Genomic DNA, 22,369 nt, shown 5'->3' with positions numbered 1-22,369 from the left:
ATGGAGCAAAGAGACTTTGGTCGAACGTAGATTGAGCTGAATAATTACTGCTGAGAACAATTTGTGGGAATAAGAAGTGGCATTTAAGGATCTGATTTGTATGGGCTTGGAGAAGACAGCATCTTGTTTGTTCAAGAAAACAAAAACGAACAAAGATTGCGAACTAAACAAGGACAGAACCATAAAGAAAGAGAGATGAGAAGGAGGGGAGAGGTCACTTCATCTAAACCAAGACAATCTCACCCTCTGCAAACACCTGGGACCTCTCCTCCCCGGCAGCAAGGTCAGTCCCTAGGAATGAGCACTTAAGGAGGAGGCACTGCATCCTTGAGGCCAGGAAGACCTTGTTCCATGGGATGTCACTGCCACCAAGGAAGGATGGACACTGCAGAACGATGCTCTGCTATTTGGTATCCCTGAAAGGGTTCAAGGAGAGCTCAGGCCTCAGTGCAGATGGGGAGGACCACCGACGTCCAGCGAGCAGCATGCAGGATCAGTAGAGGAGGGGGACAGAGGGACCGAGCAGACAGACTGAGAAGGACGCCTTCCCCTACCCTCCCCCAACGCCCACCCCCAACACCCCCTCCACAATCCTAGGTCGATGCAACCTTTTCTAATCAAAAGGGCTTCAATTCAATTCAGAACTGAAATTGTGGCTAAGATCCAAACTGAACTGTGGAGTGGCCATACCGAGGAAAGAATAGTCAAAGGGCTTTGGTTTTGTTTATTCGCTTCAATAGTGTTTTCTGGGTTGGTTGGTTCCTTTAAGGAATATTGATGGGTGGGTCCGTTGGTTAAAAGGAAAAGAGCGCTATGTTATAGCCAAACGGGCACAGTTACGCCCTTATGTGCAAACAGTCTACACTACTCTAAATAAACAGACTGGGAAGATGGCGGTTACTGTTTATCTTCGCTGCGCTGCTGTTGCTGGGGGTTTTGATTCTGTCTTTCATGCGGTGAGACTGGTCTCCCCTCTTCACACCCGGACAAGGACCCACCCAGCTGTTCCACCACCTAGTCTTGCCCCGCCTCAGCAAGGCAACAGTAGGCAGTGTCGCCTTGTCTCTGGCTCCCAGTACCAGGTCAGTGGCCGGCGCCCAACATGTACCTCCTTCAGAGCTTGGTAAGGATCCTAATCCTCCATATGGTTACCTGGTTAATTACGCCTGCTTTGTGTATCACAATCATCTATTTATGTGTCTGTCTTCCTCCTGATAATCTGAGTTCTTCCAGCACAGGAATGATGGTGGTGATGATAGCAGCTACCTCTTTTCATCCACTTATTGCAGACCAAGGGTTGTGTTAAAAGACTGACATAGGGCTTCCCTGGTGGCGCAGTGGTTGAGAGTCCGCCTGCCGATGCAGGGGACGCGGGTTCGTGCCCCGGTCCGGGAAGATCCCACATGCCGTGGAGCGGCTGGGCCCGTGAGCCATGGCCGCTGAGCCTGTGCGTCCGGAGCCTGTGCTCTGCAACGGGAGAGGCCACAGCAGTGAGAGGCCCGTGTACCGCAAAAAAAAAAAAAAAAAAAAAAAGACTGACATATACTTGCTCATGTAATCCCTCATCAATGATGTGGAGTTGGCGCTTTGCCAGATGTGGTTGATGGCCCTTCCTTGCCTCTTATCAGCTCAGCTTTTGTTTAGATGGGTTACTATCCAACAATGCTGGGGATAGGAACACCCCTCACAGCCCCAGAGAGGGAATCCCAGGTGATCTGAGGCAGGAATTGGCAAACTATGGCCTGCAGACCAAATCTAGCCCACTGCCTGTTTTTGTCAATAACGTTCTACTGGAACACAGTTACGTTCACTTACGGATTGTCTGTAGCTGCTTTCACGCTACCAGGGCAGAGCTGAATAGTTGCAACAGAAACCACGTAGCCCTCAGAGACTCAAATATTTACTACCTGGCAATTTATAGAAAAAGTCTGCTGCCCTCTGGTCTAAGACAGTCATGGCCATTTCACTCCTTGCCGGTGAATGGTTTAGGCATGGGCTGGTGATGTAGTCCTGCCCAGTGGAATCGGAAGAATCAGTGCCTCACATGTTAAAAAGAGATGACAGGGCTTCCCTGGTGGCGCGGTGGTTGAGAGTCCGCCTGCCGATGCAGGGGACACGGGTTCGTGACCCGGTCCGGGAAGATCCCGCATGCCGCGGAGCGGCTGGGCCCGTGAGCCATGGCCACTGAGCCTGCACGTCCGGAGCCTGTGCTCCACAACGGGAGAGGCCCCAACAATGAGAGGCCCGTGTACCACAAAAAAAAAAAAAAAAGAGAGATGATGTATGTGACACCTAGAGCTGCAGCAGCCATCCTGAAACCATGTGGGGCTGAGCCCAAAGACCAAAGCAGCACACTGAGTATAGTGGAGCAGAAGGATGTTGAGGGCTGGATCTTGATAGTATCATTGGGTCATGGAATCAAAACTAGAAAATTTACCCCCCGACTTCTTATAAAATGCTTTCTTCACCTTCTAACAACCCAATAGTATCATGTGCTACTGAAAGCACCGTAAATGATTTATCATTGTCATCCCATTCTACAGACAAGAAAGATGAGGCTCAGAGAAGTTAAGTAACTTGCCTACACTCAGACAGCTGGTGGCAGTGCTGGGATTTAAACCCAGGTTTTTGGTCTACACTGCCCACATTTCATTCCTCTCTGTAGCCCCATGTGGGCCGTGTTCGAGGCTCCTCCAGTTTCCAATCTGACGTGCCAGCCCTAAACAGTTGCCAAAGCTTTGCTGGTGTCTATCACACAGCTGATGGCCCCTTTTGGGCCACACCAAATCTCAGTCTGCACAAAGAGCCGGCGAATGCTGCAGGGGAGTGAAGGACTGTCAACAGTGGCCCCTCTGGAATTTGATTTTAACTTGTCCTCATTGCTTCCATAGCTCTCCAGTGGCTTTAAAAACATTAGTGGTGCAAATTATCCATTATTTTATAATTATTACACCAGGATTGCTGGCGGGCAATGGCTTACAGCATCCTAGTCAGAAGTGGATGTCATTCCATGGTTCTTGAATTCAATGAATGAAGGGGCCCCATAAAGAGATGGTGCAGCGGGCCGTAAGGCCTGGAATGAAGGCCCACTACCATGTGCTCCCTGACATCTGCTGACACAGGGGGGGCCTCCTGTGGCTTAACTATAAGTTCCCCTCCCCATCCTGCTCCTGTGGACAAGCTCCCCTCTTCACACAACACTTCTCCTCAAGGGGGCCAGGTGCAATTCCTGCTTACTCATGAGCAGTGGGTTTCAGTTCCCTGCCAGCCTGTAATTGTCCAAACAAGCCCATCACATCCTCCCACGGGAACCAGGGGGCACCTCACCCTCTTGTTGCTCTTGCGTTGGCCAAAAAATTTGTTTGTTTCCCCGCTCACATGAAAAACCCGAACTTTTTGGCCAACCCAAATACAAAGCCTGCCTCCCATGAGCCCTGGTTGTTTGCTCTGCAACCCTTGAGTGGTCCTGGGGGGACATGCACTGCCCGTCTGTGCTGTGGGTATAAGTAACTAATACACTGCTGTCCAGCGTCAGATGGCACGTGTCTGGCCATCCCCGTAACCAGGCGGTGGAATCCCTCCCCCACGAGTGGGAGGAGAGGAGGCGATGAAAACACACAGGGATTAAAACTCACGTGAAGATCAAGTGCTCCCAGTGTCTCAGCTCCGCCTGCTCCTCCGTGGAGGCCTCCAGAGCATCGTCCTTCAGTCTCTGCCTCACGCTCTGAATGCCCTCCTGGCCTCTGTCCCTCTCCTCACCCTCGAGCCGCTCGGCCCGGGCGGCCAGGTCCCTGCTGTGCTCCTCCAGGATCTGCTGCAGGAAGAGCCAGGGGACCCCGCGCTTGAGCAGCTCCTGGGTCATCACCGAGTTCTGCAGCCGCCGCAGCTGCTCTGTGGCTTTCTCGGACAGTGAGAGGGTCAGGGCCCTGAGCTCGTCCAGGGCAGCCTGGTCCAGGCGCTCCTGCAGCTCCTCCAGGGTGGCGCTGTGCTCGGCCACCAGGCTACGCCACTGGCCCATGTACTGGCGAGCATCCTCAGCCGCCCCGAAGGCTTCAGCGATGGACAGCCGCTCCCTCCGCTGCTCCTTGTGCTGGCAGGAGTTCCAGAACAGACAATTAACAGGGGGCGGGACTCGGTTGTACGGCTCTTGGGGAAAACACTCTGGTTGCAGGAAGCACCGAATGTCAACATCTCTTTCCCCAATCACCTCACATTCAGCAAATTATTCTTGAAAACAAAAAAAGTAACATAATTTAAAGACCAATGGAGATTGCCAAAGTAGCAGCAGAGGAGAATTGAACCACGAAATGGAAACTTTGAATAAATGCTTTGTTCTTCTAAAACCAACTAAGATTTTTATGCAAGTAGGCTAATAGGACAGAAATACTGCAAGAGCGTGTTCAGAACTGGAAGGACTCTTGATTTCTCCCCATAGTCAAGCCTTAGACAACAAGAGAGGAAATTTCTATTAAGGTGTTTATCTTCTTAACACATCCTCCCCAAAGGAGAAGAATGCGTAACCTGGTTGATCTTTAGTAAAATGTGACCACCTTTTTACTCATTTGTTTCAAAGAAGGATCCAGGACATCTTTCTTTCTCTTCCTTCACTCAGATATAATATTCTCTCTATTCTATCTTTTTTTTTTTAAATTTTTTTATTCTCTCTCTCTTGCTCTCTTCTTCTGGACTAGACAAAATCTGCCTCTGTCTATGTTAATCACAGTATTCCAGAGGCAAGGGGTGGCAAATTTCATACTTCAAAGATTTATGGTAAGGATTTAAGCAAAAGGCTTAATCTGCCTCACCCAACTGAGCTTTTAGCAGTACCTCCTTTGTTTGAGGTTGCATCGTTTTTAAATGGATCAATAAAGTTGATCGTTGTTCCCCCCTCCCCCCAAAACAAAATTATTCTTTAGAAAATAACCCAAAATGTAGTGAAAACTTCATTTGTTCAACATTTATTGAACACGTATCTATTGAGTAGGTAAAACCCAAGAGGCAGACCACCTGGGCTCCTAACCTGGCTTCTCCACTTACAAGCTGAGCCACCCAAAACGAGTGTCTGGCCCTGTCTGGGCCTCTACTGCCTAATCTGTAAAATGCGGATAATAATAGGATCTACTTCACAGAGTAGGTGTGAGGATGCAATGAGTTGCTGAAGACATGTGTAGCTCTTAGAGGAGGGCCTGGTGCAGAATTGGCATCAATGAATGTCTGCTATTATTATTACCAAGTCCCAGGCACATAGGAACTGAAAATTGAGATATCCTAAGAGAAAACCCCCCTGAGATCCATGAGAGACAATTTAAATGAGGAGGTCACAGAAGGCCTTTTAAAGAAGGAGACCCAAATGGATAAACAACAAGGTCCTATTGTATAGCACGGGGAACTATATTCAATATCCTGTAGTAAAACATAATGGAAAACAACAACAAAGGCTAATCACCACCAAGAGTAATTATAGTAATAATATGCTACTACTAATTTTTAAAAGTTAAAAAAATAAAGAAGGAGAGGCCGCAATAGTGAGAGGCCCGCGCACCGTGATGAAGAGTGGCCCCCGCTTGCCACAACTAGAGAAAGCCCTCACACAGAAACGAAGACCCAACACAGCAAAAATAAATAAATTGATTAATAAACTCCTACCCCCAACATCTTCTTCTTTAAAAAAAAAAAAAAAAAAAGAAGGTCATATCTCAGTTGGGTTAAGATGGGGGAAAGGATATTCCTGGGAGAAAGAGCAGTAGGCATAAAGGCCCTGTGCTGGGAAGCTGACATGCATAGAGATGTACATCACGGTGTTACTAACAACAGTGCACCTGTGGACAGTCTGGGTTCTATTTTGCGCAAATATGTCTTGTTCATGGGTCCGGGTGACCAGAGGGTGCCAATTCCTTCCTTCTACAATACTGGCTGAGCACCTACAATGTGTCCTCCGAGCTGAGGATATGACACAAACCTTTGCCTTTGTGGAGCTATGTCCTCACTCTGTACCACTCACAAGATTTATCAAAAGCAGCCGTAAGGAACAGGACTCATGGGAAACTGCTGAAATGTTCCAGACCCTAGCCTGGAACCCGGCCAGACCATCAGAGAAGTGTGTTCTTGGGCCTCATTGCTTTGATCCTTGAGCCAGTGGAGATGGATGAGGTGATGCTAAAGATGGGGTGGAGTTCAATGGTCCAGGTGAGAATGCCGGGCCCAACACTTGATAATAAAAGCAGAGTTTTTAATCAACCAAATTAAGTTATTGTTTCCCTTTCCCTCCCGAATGGCACCAGACCACCCCCTGTGTTATCCCATGTATCTAGTATCTCCTCTGAATCTGTCCTTGTTCCCATGCTCAGGACATGCTCTCATCCGTTTTGACCTGGTCAAGGTCTACAGCCTCCCATTGGTCCCATTGTAGACCTGCTCAAGGTCTACAGCCTGGGGCTCCTCCAACTCTATCCGCAGGCTGCTCACATGAGCTTCCTAAATCCCAAATCTGATCTTCCTTCTGAAACTGAGCAGGACCTGTGGGGCTCCTGGGCATGGGAGCCTTTTGAACAGCTGCTAATCAGGGAAGGGAGGGGAGGCAGAGGCAAGGGAGGGGCAGCCAAGAAACAATAGTGCAGCCTTGGGGCAGGGTCCTGGTTCCGCCTCAAGGGATACACATCACAGTATCTTTGAGCTCTTTTACAGAACTAAAACCCCCAACAAATGGAAGATATTAGCATTCTTCATTCCAGAGAAGGTAATGACCTGCTCATCAGGAGACCACCTGAGGCCAGATTAAGGAACTGCGGCACTGCACACACCCTGATCCTTAGCAGCATCTCCACCCTTGAACCACTGCTACAAAACTCATCACCAAATCCTCCCGGGTTGGGACACACAGTTTTTCAGGGCACGAGCCCACTGCGTCCTTCTTTGCCTGACAAAGCAATAAAGCTATTCTTTTCTACTTCACCCAAAACTCTGTCTTCAAGATTTGATTCAGCACTGGTGCACAGAGGCCGAGTTTTGGGCATCACTTCTCCTCCTGAAAACGCTTCAATGCTCCCCACTGTCCTTGAATGAAGGTCAGCTGCCAGCCCGGCACACTGCCCTCATTGATGAGGTGCTGCTTCCCGGGCGTGCCTCCTCCAGCCCCCGCCCTCTGCCCTCCCAGCTCTCATGTTCTCGGAGCTCCAAGCACAGCGGGGCACCCTCGCCTGAGTGCTTCACCTTTGAACAAGACGCCTCCCCATCCCCTGCAGTGTCCTTCCTGCCTTGCTCGCATCAGATGCTCATTTGTCCCCCAGAACTCGGGTTCCCCAGGAGACGGTGACTTCCTCTGTGCTACCAGAGCATGTAGGGAGCACATGGTATCTTTCTGTGGTTGCCGGTTGGTCTCTCCCCTCTCGAGGTTCACAAACAGCTGAGTGGGTCAGTGTCAAGGACAAGGCTGAGGCTCTAAGTCAGACAGGCCGGGGCTCAATTCCACATCTGCCACTCACTAAACATGGGACCTTGACCTCATTACTTAATACTGTGATCTGAATGCTTGTCTTCCCCCAACATCCTATGTTGAAACCTAACATGGGACATGGTGGTGTTAGGAGAGGGGGCCTTGGGGAGGTGCTTAGGTCATGAGGGTGGAGCCCCCTGAATGGGATTAGTGCCCTTATAAAAGAGGCCCCACACTCACCCACCAAGCTCCCTCCACCTTTCCACCCTTCTGACTTCTTCTACCAGCAAGAAGTCAGCTGTCTGCAACCAGAAGAGGGCCTTCACCAGAACCTGACCTTGCTGGCACCCTGATCTTGGACTTCCAGCCTCCAGAACTGTGAGATATAAATTGTGGTTCTTTATAAGCCACCCAGTCTGGTACTTTGTTATAGCAGCCCAAATAGACCACAACACTTAAGCCCTCTCAGCCTCAAAGTCTTCATTAATAAAAGAGAAAACAGGGCTTCCCTGCTGGTGCAGTGGTTGAGAGTCCGCCTGCCGATGCAGGGGACACGGGTTCTTGCCCCGGTCCGGGAAGATCCCACATGCCGCGGAGCGGCTAGGCCCGTGAGCCATGGCCGCTGAGCCTGTGCGTCCGGAGCCTGTGCTCCACAACGGGAGAGGCCACAACAGTGAGAGGCCCGTGTACCACAAAAAAAAACAAAAAAACCCCAGAAAACAGTAGCATCTACCTCATAGGGTTAATGTAAGGATTAAATAAAATACATAATACACTTAGCACAGTGCCAATTAAACACTCCATAAATGTTGTAGCACCCATCAGTCATTATTCACTGGAACCAGCACTCCTATTCTCTTGCCCTGGCAGACATTACTAACTTACTGCAACCCTCAGCTTTGCTAGGACCTGTAGAAATCTTGACACAGCATTCCAAAAAGTCACTACCAATCAACTGTAGATGGCACATCAGGATGCCTGCCCAGTTGCCCTTTGGATCCTAGCCCTCTGATGGCAGTGCCTGGCATGGAACCCGGCACTTGGTGGGTGTTCACAATGATTATGTAAAGAATCAAGAGCATAATTCCTTATATACCTTTTGCAGCATCTCTCGTCTTCTCTTAATTATTAATTTTTGGTGGAGTTTTTTCTTTTCCTGCTTTAAGTCATTGTCCAACTTCTGTTTTATAGAAAAGACTTCTGTCTGAGCCCGCTCCAAGAGCACCCGCATCTGATCTTCATCCAAGTAGCCTGCTCTAGATGAAAAAGATGCAGAGTTAGTTAACACACTCTCCAAACTCACCTGCAGCTTGGCTGTGCTGTGGCTGAATGTTTATCTCCATATTAGTTCAGTTTGAATCAGAGAAATCTCTACCCTCAGAAGGAGCAGGAGAACAGGCAGCTAAGACGTTACGAAAATGCAGGAAGGGTAAGGTCAGCTTTTTCAGAGATGTGCAGAGAAAGCTCACATCCCGAGTGAAATTACAATTGGGCAAGAGTTCTTGGAGACTGCAACATTCATGGGGACCACTGTGGAACAGATAGAATCTTCCAAGAGGAGATGGTAGATTAGGAAGTCCTAGTGACAGGAATGGCACAAGTAAAGTCCAAGAGGTAAAATGCAGGGAAAACTCGCTGTGAGGGTTAATTCTGTTTATCAACTTGACTGGCCAGGGTGCCCAGATTAAAGATCACTTCTGAGTGTGTCTGTGCAGGGGTTTCCAGGTGAGACTAACATGTGAATGGGTGGGCTCAGTAAAGCAGATGACCCTCCCCAATGTGGGTGGGCACCCAGTCCACTGAGGGCCTGAACAGAATAAAAGGTGGAGGAGTAAGGAATTCACTTTTTTTTTTCCTGCCTCACTGTTGAGCTGGGACATTTCATCTCATCTTCTCCTGCTCTAGGGCTGGGATTCCCCTGGTTCTCAGGCCTCTGGACTGAATTACACCACTGGCTTTCCCCGGCCTCCAGCTTGCAGAGGGCAGATTTTGGGTCTTCTCAGCCTCCACAGTCACACGACACAATTCCTCATACATATCTTACTGGTTCTGTTTTTCTGTTGCTGCCACGATCACCACTACCATTCCCAGTCTGTCTGCATCCTTGGGCTGGGCCCCCTGCTTGGCATACAGTAGATTTACCATGGAAGTTTCCTGAAGGAATGAATAGGTGACTGAGCGAATGGTAGATATGCATTTCAGAAATGTAAGTCTGTGCCAACCTATTAAAATAGGATTTAAAAATCAGAGGTACAGAACACTTCCCTGGTAACTGCTCCCCACGGTATACCCAGCTGTTGGGTGCTTCCGTTCAAGGCAAGGAGCTGTTTCTTTCACTCGAGTGAAAATGAATCAGGAATGTCAAGTTAACTGCAGTGACAAATTCATTAGCATCTTTGGGTGGGAAGTGTTCACGTAACTTGCACCTTACTGAATCCTCATTAAAGAGGACAAGAGAGGGCTTCCCTGGTGGCGCAGCGGTTGAGAGTCCGCCTGCCGATGCAGGGGACACGGGTTCGTGCCCTGGTCCGGGAGGGTCCCACATGCCGCAGAGTGGCTGGGCCCGTGAGCCACGGACGCTGAGCCTGCGCGTCCGGAGCCTGTGCTCCGCAACGGGAGAGGCCACAACAGTGAGAGGCCCGCGTACCGCAAAAAATAAAAATAAAAAATAAATAAAGAGGGCAAGAGAGCTGCCAAGTCCTAGTACAATTACTCAGGTAGTAGAACCAATTCATAAAAGCACGGCTTGTCCTAAGAAAGCCAACCTTATCATCATGGCCCTACTCATTTTAAAGCTTGTAACCTACAAAGAATAAATTTCATTGTTGACAATTATGCGTCTCATAGACTAGCTGAGAAGGAACGCTGTCGAAGGGCTAGAGGCTGCAGTGAACAGCACCATTTACCTGGCTGCATGGTACCCCAGTGCTGCTGAGAAAAATTACTCAGAGTCCAAGATAAGCATCTGTGTATTTATACTTAATTCCAAAGGCCAAGACATGGAGGCAACCTAAATGTCCATTGACAGATGAATGAATGAAGAAGATGTGGCATATATATATATATATATATATATATATATATGTAATGGGATATTACTCAGCCATAAAAAAGAATGAAATAATGCCATTTGCAGCAACATGGATGGACCTAGAGATTATCATACTAAGTGAAGTAAGTCAGACAAAGAAAGACAAATACCGTATGATGTCACTTATATGTGGAAGCTAAAATATGACACAAATGAACTTATTTACAAAACAGACTCACAGACGTAGAAAACAAACTTATGGTTGCCAAAGGGGAAAGGCAGGGAGGGATAAATTAGGAGTTTGGGATTAGCAGATACACACTACTATATATAAAATAGATAACCAACAAGGACCTACTGTATAGCACAGGGAACTATACTGAATATTTTGTAATAACTTATAAGGGAAAAGAATCTGATAAAGAATAGATATATATATGTATGTATAACTGAATCACTGTGCTGTACACCTGAAACTAAGTCAAAGATACTTCAATTAAAAAAAATACAAAAATAAAAACAAACTCCCTCCCCCCCCAAAAAAAGAAAAACAAAGGTGAAGGCAAGAGCCAACTGTGTCCTAGAGGTCAAGGAGAAGTGGGCTATCCCATCACACAGTTCATGAAAGACTCCACCATTGATTTCTTGATGAAATGTTGGGGATTTGCTTTAAAATAACTCAGGGCAGGGATGTGTAGCTACATCAAGATTGCCCACAAGCTGGTACCTCCTGAAGTTGATGATGGGCACACGTCAGCTCACTGTATGGTTGTCTCGACTATTGGGTATGTTTTAAAAATTCTGTAATGCAAAGGATTCTTCCAACTAGAGAATTCTTAAGAAATAAGTCAGGAGCAGCCAGTGCATTCGCTGAATGAACAGAAGTAGATGGTCTTTGATGAGGAACGTTGGGGCAAGGCTGTTTGTTTGCATCATTTTAGGTGGTTTGGGGGTTTTACCTCTCGTGTTTCTGGATAAGGAGGGTCAGTTGAGCAGAAGCAGTGCTAAGCAGGCCCTGCACCCGGGTCTCTGATGACTGTATGTTCTGGACCAGATACTCCCTGTGGCCAAATCTTTTACTGAGATGGTATCTCTTACTAGCCTGGAAAAAGTCCATTAACTCTTCTACATTCTCCTGTTAAAAAAAAAAACAAAACAAGAAAATATGCTTAAATTAAATTTAAAGAAAATTCTTTCTAGTCAGTTAAAATATTACATTTCCTTTCTGAAGAAAATACACGGGAATAGAAGCCCTGGGATTAACACCTTAAATGTCCCTGCCCCGAACAAAGGTTTAGAAGAAAATTACATACTAATAAGAAATGAGGGCTTTGAAAAGTGCATTTGAGACCCAGATGGTAAAGAGTTATCAAAACAATTTTGCTTCCCTAGAAATGGAATATAAATTTCTCTCAGGCATCCTTCACCCACGCGCACAGTCACACCTGTGGCGCTCCCCAAACACAGCACCAGGACAGGTACTGAAGTTCTGGGATAAATTAGCCACCGGCTCTGACCCCAGGACTCCCACACTCATGGAGGACACGAGATGAGCCTGGTCACAGAATAGCACGAAGTTCCTATAACGTACAAAATGCATAAGAACCCAAGCAAGCACAAGAGAGTAATAATAGCCTTGCATATACTGGGTGTTTTTGCTGGGCCTGGCATTGGGCCCAGAGCATTCCTCGTCTTTTGTAACTTAATTTAGGGACAGGATACTATTATTCCCATTTCACAGATGAGGAAACTGAGTCCATATCACACAGCTGGTAAATGACTGAGCAGGGATTTGAACTCAGCCATCTAATTCCAGGGCCTGTGTTTTAACTTCATAATAGGCTGTCTCCCAAATCCAGCTTCAACCAGTAGCATAATAATTAGACCAGCAGTAATTAAACGCACGGTAATTAAAACATCAGCCTCAGTGTACTATCCCACTGACTGGCTCTGCTGTCTTTTTTCCATCTGGGGAAATACTGTCCATGCAGTGGGTTACCCGCAAGTTCAACATTTTGTTCAATAAGAAACGTATGATGTTTTTCTTTCCACACAAAAGCTATAATCTCTCCAGGTCCAACACCTGAGGATTTGCACTCTCCTGACAGTGAAAAGCAGAATGGTCGGTGGGATGTGGCCAAATGCCAGCTTCTCTCTGAGAGCTCCTGGCAGCAGAATCAATACAGCAGGAACACTGGTGACATTTCTATCCTCTGCGGAGCTGGATCACGTGAGTCAGCTGACCTGAGCCCTTGACGTCGGGAAGCTCAGAGTCGGGATCCTCAAATACTAATCTGTCTGTTCCTTGGGACTGTCACCAGGGCTGTTACTTTTTTGTCCCCAGTATTATTAACAATAACGCGTGTTCTTTTCAACATGGAGAGTCAGCCACAGCTTATCACGAGGAGCGGGCAAAACGACAGCAAAATCTGTTAATCCCTAAGTGGTGCTGTGGGGTCTGAATACCTACCCAGGACTTTATTTACTCTCCTGAAGTTTTACTGGGAAAAGCCAAGAGCAAACCGGAGAGGCTGGCTGGCTCTCTTCATGCCAAGAGTGCTTTCTGACAGTGGTCCTCTCTTTCCAAAAGGCTCACGAGGGCCGCCTGGTCTCCTCCTGGGACAGCCCTGATCTGTTGCAGCTCTCACTCACGAAGCCTGTGCCAGGACCAGAAATCTGGTGCATTACTGCACACCAGTGATGCACTGTGTGTACAGGCACAGGTAAAATGCCTCAGGCAGGCCTCATAAAAATAGTGACAGTCTCATAAACTACTTTCACAGTCATCTAGGAATTTATTCAGTCTGGGTTAATGACACTCACACTCAAGCTTACATGCAAAAACACCCACAAATTCACCCAAGAATATCGAGACAGAGATCATAAACCCTAGGCATACATCGCCACACACACATGCACACACATACATATATGCACATATATATTTATATTTTTAACCACTATATATATTAAACATATATTGTGCCAAGCACTGGCTTTCCATGAATTAGGTCATGAAATTTCCATTATGTCCCTTTTAGTGTGGGGACTCTATTACCCCCATTTTACAGGTGAGGCAACTGAGTCTCAGAGAAGTTAGGCAATTTGCTTAAATTCACAGAGCTGATGGGTAGTGGAACTGGAATGCAAGTCCAGGTGAGCCTGAGTCTAAGGCCTGTGCTTCAAGCCCCCATTTGCCCTGCTTACTGGAAACTCAGCCGCCGCATCAAGAGGTCGAAGGAAGATAGCGTTAGTTCACTGGAACCCAGCACAAAAGAAGAGACAGGACTTAGCTCAGAAAGAGGAGAAATTTACTGAAACAGTTCAGGAAAATGACTCCTCCATCAGAGAGAGCCGCATTTGAGGCATTACCTGTATTTTAGAGTAATCTTGCAGCAGCATTTTCGCTGCCTCTGGCTTCAGTTCTCCTTTGAAAATAGCACTTTTTATCTGGGTAAAAAAGATACTGTGCAGTTCATTCCTCTGGAAAATGGCCAGCTGCCTGTGGGCCTTGGCAAAGTCTTCCTCCTGCTGCAGAGCAAGGGACCTCCTCAGGTGCTCCTGTTCTAGGCCATGGAGGGTCCGCAGGAGGCTGCTGCATTCGATAGCAGACTGTGGAGAAGAGGGGGGCACGTGGGAGGTGACACACTGGTCAGGCATGCACAGGCACATGTGTGCAACATGCCAGCACACACGTGCATGCACGCGCACATGTACATACATGCATGCGCGCACAGCACACATGCATGCACCAAAACACATGTGCACAGTGCATATAAATGCACCCAGCAATAATGCACATACAGGCACACACACATGCACACACATGTACATAGAGGACACATACATGCACCATCAACATACACAGTGCACATCGATGCACACAGCAGCAATGCACATACACGCACACACATTCAGGTGCACACACATGCATGCACGTGCACAGGCACATACACATACGCTCAGCACACAGACATGCACCACCAACACACACGTGCACACATACACATGCACAGTGCATATAAATGCACACAGCAACAAACAATGCGCATACATGCACAAAGATACAGGCACACACAGCAACACAAATACAGTGCACGCATGTGCACACCCACGTGGAACACACACATGTATACACACAGGCATACACACACACTGAATCCCAAATTTGCCATGAGGAAGCTGCTAAACTCTGGGAAATGCTGTTGTAACCTGTCCTCCCTGTTATCTTAACGTTTTCCAGAACGATCTCAAAGAAAAAAATTCACAAGAGTGGAAATTTTCAAATCAAACTGCCTGAAAATAGCCCGCAAAATGGAAACATCAATGGACTGTGCTGTTAGGCTCTCAAGCTTATTTCCATCATCTTTCATCCTTAACTTCGATGAAGAGAAAGATACGAGCAATCAGGCCCAAGCTGATAACATTTGCGTTAAAAGGGAGGCAAAGGGGAGGTAGGAAGTGGCTCCTGGGGTGCCTCCACTTTATGTGGTCCAGAGGGAGGGCAGCAGGGGGGAGACACGCCTTCACTAAGTTCCTGATGCCTCTGCACTCCCATTACCTCAAAAGACTCACGCCGCAGGAGGGTGTCTTAGTCATTCCACGTGCAGAGGCGGAATTCTAAGAAGCCCCCAAGATTCCTGGCCCCCGGTGTAAGACGTCACAGAAATCCCCTCCCTCTGAGTGTGGACATAAACTTTGAATATGATGGGACTGTCACTCCAATGGTCAGATTATTATGTGGCAAAGCTGAAGGGGTCTTCTCTTCTGGAGAGAAGTAGTTATTCACAGCTGACTTGATCTAAATTACAGAATGCAAGTCACCCACAATGAGGGTGTTGGGCCCCTGGCTCTGGGCATCACAGGGATGCTCTGCTACCAGGGGAGTAGCTGGTGCCCAGGTAGGTCCATTCATCCATGAAAGTGACCTTCTATTTTGACAGTATGGAATTCGACAAGCTCCAAACCTCAATTTATTTTAATTAATAGGAATGAAACAGGGGTGAAATCCATTTAACTCCTCACAGCCAGGACAAAAAGCAAGCACACAGCACACGTGCACGCACACACACACACACACACACACACACACACGCATACACACGTGCTTGAGTGTGCGTGTGCAAATTCTAAAACGTAATTATCTGTCCTTGCTTAGAATAGTATTTCTGAAGAATAAGGCATGAGGAAATGATGTGTTTGTGTCATAGTGAAATGCTCCTTAAAATAACTTTTGATGGGAGTCCCCCCCATTTCCCTGTATACTGCCCTCCTAAGGGGGTCCAGAGACCCACAGAAACGTGTTCATCCCCTGCTCTAGTTCAATCCTTCTGTGGCACAGATGAGAAGACTAAACCCTAAAGCAGGGGACACCACGGAGGCCTGCCAAGCAGGGGAGGTCATGTGAGGTAGCCTGGGAAGTACTGTACTGGGGGCATTGGGGACTGGGGTAAAGTAGAGAGAGCGAGCCCTGCTTACGGGGTCAGCCACTGCTCAGCCCACCAAAGGGGGCTCTGTAGGACTATGCACCTGGTGTGGCCATATCTTTCCATTTTTTTAAGAGAAGCTGAAAGTCTGGATTTTCTATCCAAAATTTTATATTTTAAATATTGGCAACAAATGTGCATTTTTAAAGGTGCATTAAAATAATGGTCACTCACCCCCAACTACCTATTGAACTTTCCACTAAAATAGACTTCTCAGAGAAATGAGGCATGTCTATCCTTCAGCTTAAAATGCCTAAAAAAGCAACTTGCATGGAGAGATTGGGAGGCCTGGGTCAGGATAGGGAACTTCAATCCTGGCTCGAGAATCGCAGGCCTGTGCCAGGCTGTTCTGACAACTGCTCTTCGCGCTGACTCTAGGCCATCAAAAATGTGAAATCGCGTCAGGAGATTATGACTGTACTAAATGACACTCCCTCTACTCAATTTAGCAAGCTGGGCAAATCGTGAAAATGTTTTATAGAAATAAAACCCCCAGAGATGGTTCCAGTGTAAGAGTTCTTGCCCTTAAGGCATCTTTTCCTTTAAGACACACTCAAAGGAGTTAGGAAGCCTCTGGCAGCTCAGGGCAGGATGCGCTGCTGCCGCCTCTTCTCCAAGTAGGTGGGAAGCACGTGGATCTGGAAGAGGTCCCCCTACAAAGTACACACGCTGAACGGCCAGTGGCTGCTTGCAGGAAGCTGGGCAAGACGCTTCCCCTCTGGGCTTCTGTTTCTCCAACTTGAACTGGAAAGATTTCACATCCTGACTGTTTTATGTCATGGGCTTCTTTAAAGATTACACTAAATAATGAGACTGGATAGAACAGGGCTGACATTGCCAAGCATCTGTCTAAGTACTAAACAAGTATTGACAGTCCTATATGACAGGCATCATTGTCATCCCCAGTTTAAGGATGGGGAAACCGAGACCCAAGGAGCCTGAACAGTGCACCTTCTGGAGGAACAGAGTGAGATCTAAACCTAAGCCACCTGCCTTCAGAGTCTATATTTGCCACTACCCTTAAGAGCTTCTCCATGCAGAAACACTTTACAGACTGTACGGGATCATACAGATGTTTAAACGTGAACAGATTTCATTGTTATACTAATTAATGGAATTCCTAAACTTTACTCAAAAAAACTGATACTCCTCATTTAGCTTTTTTTTAAAAAAACAAAACAAAAAACTAATTCTTGGAGGAATAATATGGCCAAAATATTTTCATGCATTTTATTTAAAGATGACTACAATAAATGAATAGATGACGAAGTCATTCTAAGATGGAATGACTTGCACAGACTGGAAGGGAAATAGCTCTGTTAACTTTTGCAGCTTTAGGCTATTTTTGGAAGCGGATTTGCTCAAATAAGGAGACTTGTCTCTGGACAGGGTGGCCTGGGGGATCCACAGTGATGGTGCCGCCCACCCTGAGCCCTGCACAGAGCGAGCAGGAGAACACTGTGTGTCACCCCTTCTCCATGCCCCCAACAGCCAGTGTAAATAATGAGCAAACGCTTAAAACTGCGCTGCCGCGGGCAGTCTTTGCAACAAAAGCATTGCAAAGGCAGAAGCCCACCAGGATTACGATGCACTGTTGCGTGAGGGTGGCCGTGAGGCTTGATGGTCGGGGCGAGCTGCCTGGGTGTGTGTCTTGGTCCACCCACGTGTCCTCAGGCAGGTGACCTTCTCCCATCTGTTTCCTCACCTGTAAACGTGGGAGCCTATCAATTCCCACTTCACTGAGTGGGTGTGAATATTTGAAGAGAAGGTCCAGGTGATGTGCTCTGAAAAATTCCTGGCCTTCAGTAAATGCTAAGTGTGAGAGCGTTTAATGACATCTGTGATGGTAAGTGGAAACAACCATGATAGAAGGTTCAATGAACCGCATGAACCTTGCTCTGTAAAAAAAAAATATATGTAAAAATAAAGCAAAAGGTTTATGCTGAAAGCCGAGGACAGGAGTGGGGTCCTCTTAGCATAGTGGTGTCTCCAGGCTCAGACACACAGCAGGAACTCAACAAACAGGCTGAACGAATGTTTGTCTACTGTCGACTGGTGGAATGTGTTTCAATTTTTTTCTGGGTTTTTCCTTTTATGCTTTGGAGCTGGAGTTGGCAGACTTTCAGTAAAGGCCAGATAAATATTTTAGGCTTTGCAGGACACATCAGGGTTCTGTCACATATTCTTTTTTTGTTTTTACTTTTTACAATCCTTTAAAAATGTAAAAACCATTCTCAACTCAAGGGCCAGAAAAAACAGGCCGGGCAGGATTGGACTCATGGGTCCCATTTTGCCGACCTCTGCTTCTGAGTACTTTCCAAGCCTCCCTCATTGAATGCGTATTATTTTTATCAGAAAAAAATATATAACAAATTGAGGAAATAAGAGAGAGAGAGAGAATGAGACTGTTTGGGGCTGAAACAGTGAACAGTGTGTTTAACACATTCTTTTAAAGTGCTGAACTCAAGGAAACACAGTGCCGACCTGTGCAGTCATGGATGGAGATCAGAGAGTGGGGCCAGCCAGGGGAACAGTGGTGGGCTGAACGTTGGCCCCTCTCCAAAAAGATACATCCACATCGTAATCCCAGAACCTATGAACATGACCTTATTCGGAATAAGGGTCTTTGCAGATAATAATACAGGATCATTTAGCTAGGTCCTAAATCAAAAGATGAGTGTCCTTAAAAGAGACAGAAGTGGAGGTGACAGGGTCATGGGCCATGTGAAGACCAAGGTCAAGATTGGAGGGATGGGGCTTCCCTGGTGGCGCAGTGGTTGAGAGTCTGCCTGCTGATGCAGGGGACGCGGGTTCGTGCCCCGGTCCGGGAAGATCCCACATGCCGCAGAGCGGCTGGGCCCGTGAGCCATGGCCGCTGAGCCTGCGCATCCGGAGCCTGTGCTCCGCAACGGGAGGGGCCCCAACAGTGAGAAGCCCGCGTACCGAAAAAAAAAAAAAAAGATTGGAGGGATGCAGCCACAAGCTAAGGAATGCTTGGAGCCACCAGAAGCTGGCAGAGGCAAGGAAGGATTCTCCCCAAGAGATTTCAGAAGGGCCATGCCTGGCTGACACCTTGATTTTGGACTTCTGGCCTCCAGAACTGTGAGAGAATAAATTTCTGTTGTTTTAAGCCACGAAGTCTGTGGTCATTTGTTACAGCAGCTACAGGAAATCCATACAGGAGCCAAACCGAAAATAAGCCACACCCTGAAATGAGATGTGTGTTGAGGCGAGGGGACCCCAGCTGCAGGGGAGTGGCTGGGGGTAAGACAGCGTGAATCGCACCTCTCTGCTTTAGTGCCCAGCCCGTAGTCTGACCACAGGTGACCGACCATCTGAGAGCCAGGCGCTGTCACCCTGAGAGCTCTCTACTCTCTCCCAGAGGATTTCTGTGCACGGCTGCCAGTCTGCAGAATGGAGGTTAGGAGTTCAGAAGCTCGTTCCTAAGATGTTAGACCTCCCTAGGATGATAAATTTTCAGAACAGGTTATGTGGGCTCAAGTCACCAGAGGGAACCAGCCATCTCTTCCATGGAGGAAGGTAGAAATCAGACTGGATTTGGTGCGCCTGGGAAAAAACTCTGGCGTGATTCCTTTCAAGACGGAAACTGCCACTCTCTTAGGAAAATGAGAGCTGATCTCCGATCAACAGAGAGCAGCCCTGGGAAGGCCGAGAGGTCAGAACTCCCAGAACTGGGCACTGTGCACGAGAGCCTACTGCAGCCCACACCCGGGGCTCCTTTCCTGCATTACTTCTTCCAGCCGCTCTGAGAGGGGGGCGCCCTCGGCCTTGACTCACAGACTTACAGAGGCTAGTTAAGGCCTTCCGGAGCTGAGCTGCAGTGTACTAGAATATGAGTCCAGGTTTGTCTGACTCCAGAGCCCGTGCTGGAGAGAACTTAGTGCGGTGCAGTCCAGACGGACACACGTGTGCACTGACATCACAACCCCAAGAGCTGTGCTCTTGTGGACATGCTTTTCTGTGAATGAAGCCATTCTACCTGTCCCATGACACCCCCAGCACTGTGAACGTACCTCTATTACAACATGGCTGAATGAATTCACATGTGTTATATGCGAGAATCCTTCATTAGACTGTGAACTTCTCAAATGCAAGAACCATGTCTCAGTGCTCTCTGTACCTTCACTGCCTAGACAGTAGTGATCAGTAAATGCTTTCTAAATGAATTCTGGATGGATGGATGGAAGTGTAGATGGGCAGGTGGATAGAAGGGTGGTAGGCGGATGGATGGATGGGTTGGAGTTTGGATGAATGGATGCATGGATGGGTGGTGAGTGAATAAATGGATGGATGGATGAGTACATGGACAGATAGGTGGTAGGTGGGGAGAATGGATGGATGGGTGGGTGGATGGATGAATGGGCAGGTAGATGTATGTATGTATGTATGGATGGATAAATGATGAAGGAGGGAGGCAAATGAAAGCCTTCCTTTCAAAGTTGCCTTACCCTCTCACTAACACGTTTCAGCACCTCTTCTGCTTCCTCCATTGCTGCCATCTCCCTCTGGTACTGGCTTTCTGTCTTCTTTCTTGTTTCTAGGTCACACTCAGCTGTCAAGGCCACCATCTTCCGATCATACTCGTCTTGAATTTCTTTCTCCAGCAACAGAAACTGCTTTTTGAAAACAGCACCCATCCTCCTCTCTACCTGAGGGGAGAGATGGCCACTGCTGGTCAGATTTTTCAGTAGAAGAGCAATGATGTCTTTGCTGATTTGGGTTCGACAAGCTTCCAGATCTGAGTCTGCCCGATTCAGGGTTGCAATTTCCAGCCTGGGAAACACAAAGGTCAAAAGAATTCCATTACATAAAATCACAGCAGAAACCAAAGGTCCCTCAGAGCTCTGAGGTTTTAACTTATTTGTAAAGTAAGGTCTTTCTTTTCCTTTCTTCTCTTCCTTTTCTCCCTCTCTTCTGCTCCATCCAGTTATTGAAGGACAGTGACTAAATTAGCAGAATATTATTTAGTAAATTTGCAGGGTACCATGTTGGAAACTACAAGGAATATAATTAATATAAGACATGGTCTTTGTCAACAAGCAACAAGTCAACAAAAACAAGAAGACCAAGAGAAAAATGGTTAAATATTTGGAGGATTTGAAAAATTAGGTTCATTTTACTTTTTTCCAATTAAAAATTAATTTATAGATATGTCAAGTAAATGTAATGTAATACCCTGGATGGAATCCTGGAACAGAAAAAGGACATTAAGTAAAAACTAGGGAAATCTGAATGAGTATGGACTTTAGTTAATAATAATGTATCAGTATTCGGTCATTAATTTTAACAAATGTACCATAGTAATAGAAGATTTTAATAACAGGGGAAACTATGTACAGGGTATGTAGGAACTCTCTGTACTATCTTCTCAATTGTTCTGTAAATCTAAAACTGCTCTAAAAATGAAGTCTACTCAAGAAATATTTGTGAGATACTTCACAGAGTCACAGGTTCTAAAACTTGATTGTAATGTTGTAATGGTGGTTGTACAGCTATATATATTTACACATATATATCAGACTGTACTCTTAATGTGGGTGAATTTTATGGTTTGTTGGTTATACCTTTATAAAACTATTACAAGATGCACAGGACAAGACTATGTCTATGATAGAAAAATCTGGAAAATAAACACAGAAAAAGACTTCATTCACTGTAGGTCTATCACCCAGTCAGAACCAATGGAGGTATTTTGTTGTATTTGCTTCCAGTTTTTTTTTTTGTCTACACATATTTTCCCCATGGATGTATATTGTTTACATAGATGCAAGTATAGTTTTGTCCTGTTTTCAATTAATGTTGTAACAGGCATCTTCCAGTTGTATTTAAAAACTGTAAAAGTTTCCTACGATGGTTGCAAAATACTTCATGATGTGGTGTACCATGATTCAATTAACCATTCTTCTAGTGGTGCACATTTGGGTTACTTGCAAAATTCAAAGTCTAAGATAACCTGAAGTGAACAGCTTTGTAAAGAGTTTTTGATATTCACAATGATTTTTTCAGTATGATTTCTACAAAGGGAATCACTGGGTCAAATGCTAGCAATATTTTAAGCCTCTTAGGGCATCCTGCCAAACTGCTTTCCAGAAGTTCCCCAGGAATGCAGTAGGATCCTTATTTCACCCCTCCCTGTAAAATGTTTAAATATATTTAATAATTTGATAGGAGAAAATGGCATCTGACTGTAAAAATATAAGGGTTTTAAGAAAACTTTATTATGGGGCTTCCCTGGTGGCACAGTGGTTAAGAATCCACCTGCCAATGCAGGGGACATGGGTTCAAGCCCTGGTCCAGAAAGATCCCACATGCCGTGGAGCAACTAAGCCCATAGGCCACAACTACTTAGCCTGCGCTCTGGAGCACGCGAGCCACAACTACTGAGCCCGTGTGCCACAA

At 46.6% G+C, this 22,369-nt stretch overlaps 1 protein-coding gene across 3 annotated transcripts in view; it reads right to left on the bottom strand.

Moving 5' to 3' along the window:
- The window catches only part of EVC2 (EvC ciliary complex subunit 2), a 152,487-nt gene that overhangs the window by 56,565 nt on the left and 73,553 nt on the right, over nt 1–22,369 (bottom strand). For all 3 annotated transcript variants that reach the window (XM_022567025.2, XM_022567023.3, XM_022567026.3), the window contains 5 exons: nt 20,419–20,743; nt 13,836–14,075; nt 11,423–11,598; nt 8,529–8,688; nt 3,636–4,090 (listed from right to left, as the gene is read on the bottom strand). In XM_022567025.2, the coding sequence (XP_022422733.2) occupies nt 3,636–4,090; nt 8,529–8,688; nt 11,423–11,598; nt 13,836–14,075; nt 20,419–20,743 (1,356 nt within the window). The remainder of the gene's footprint in view (nt 1–3,635; nt 4,091–8,528; nt 8,689–11,422; nt 11,599–13,835; nt 14,076–20,418; nt 20,744–22,369) is intronic.

Source organism: Delphinapterus leucas, chromosome 5 (genome assembly GCF_059928025.1).
Source record: "Delphinapterus leucas isolate spDelLeu-1000000601 "Yukka" chromosome 5, BTC_Dleu_Yukka2, whole genome shotgun sequence".
Taxonomy (NCBI): Eukaryota; Metazoa; Chordata; class Mammalia; order Artiodactyla; family Monodontidae; genus Delphinapterus; species Delphinapterus leucas.
The sequence above is the reverse complement of the archived record's forward strand: the minus strand, read 5'-3'. Positions and strand labels throughout refer to the sequence as shown.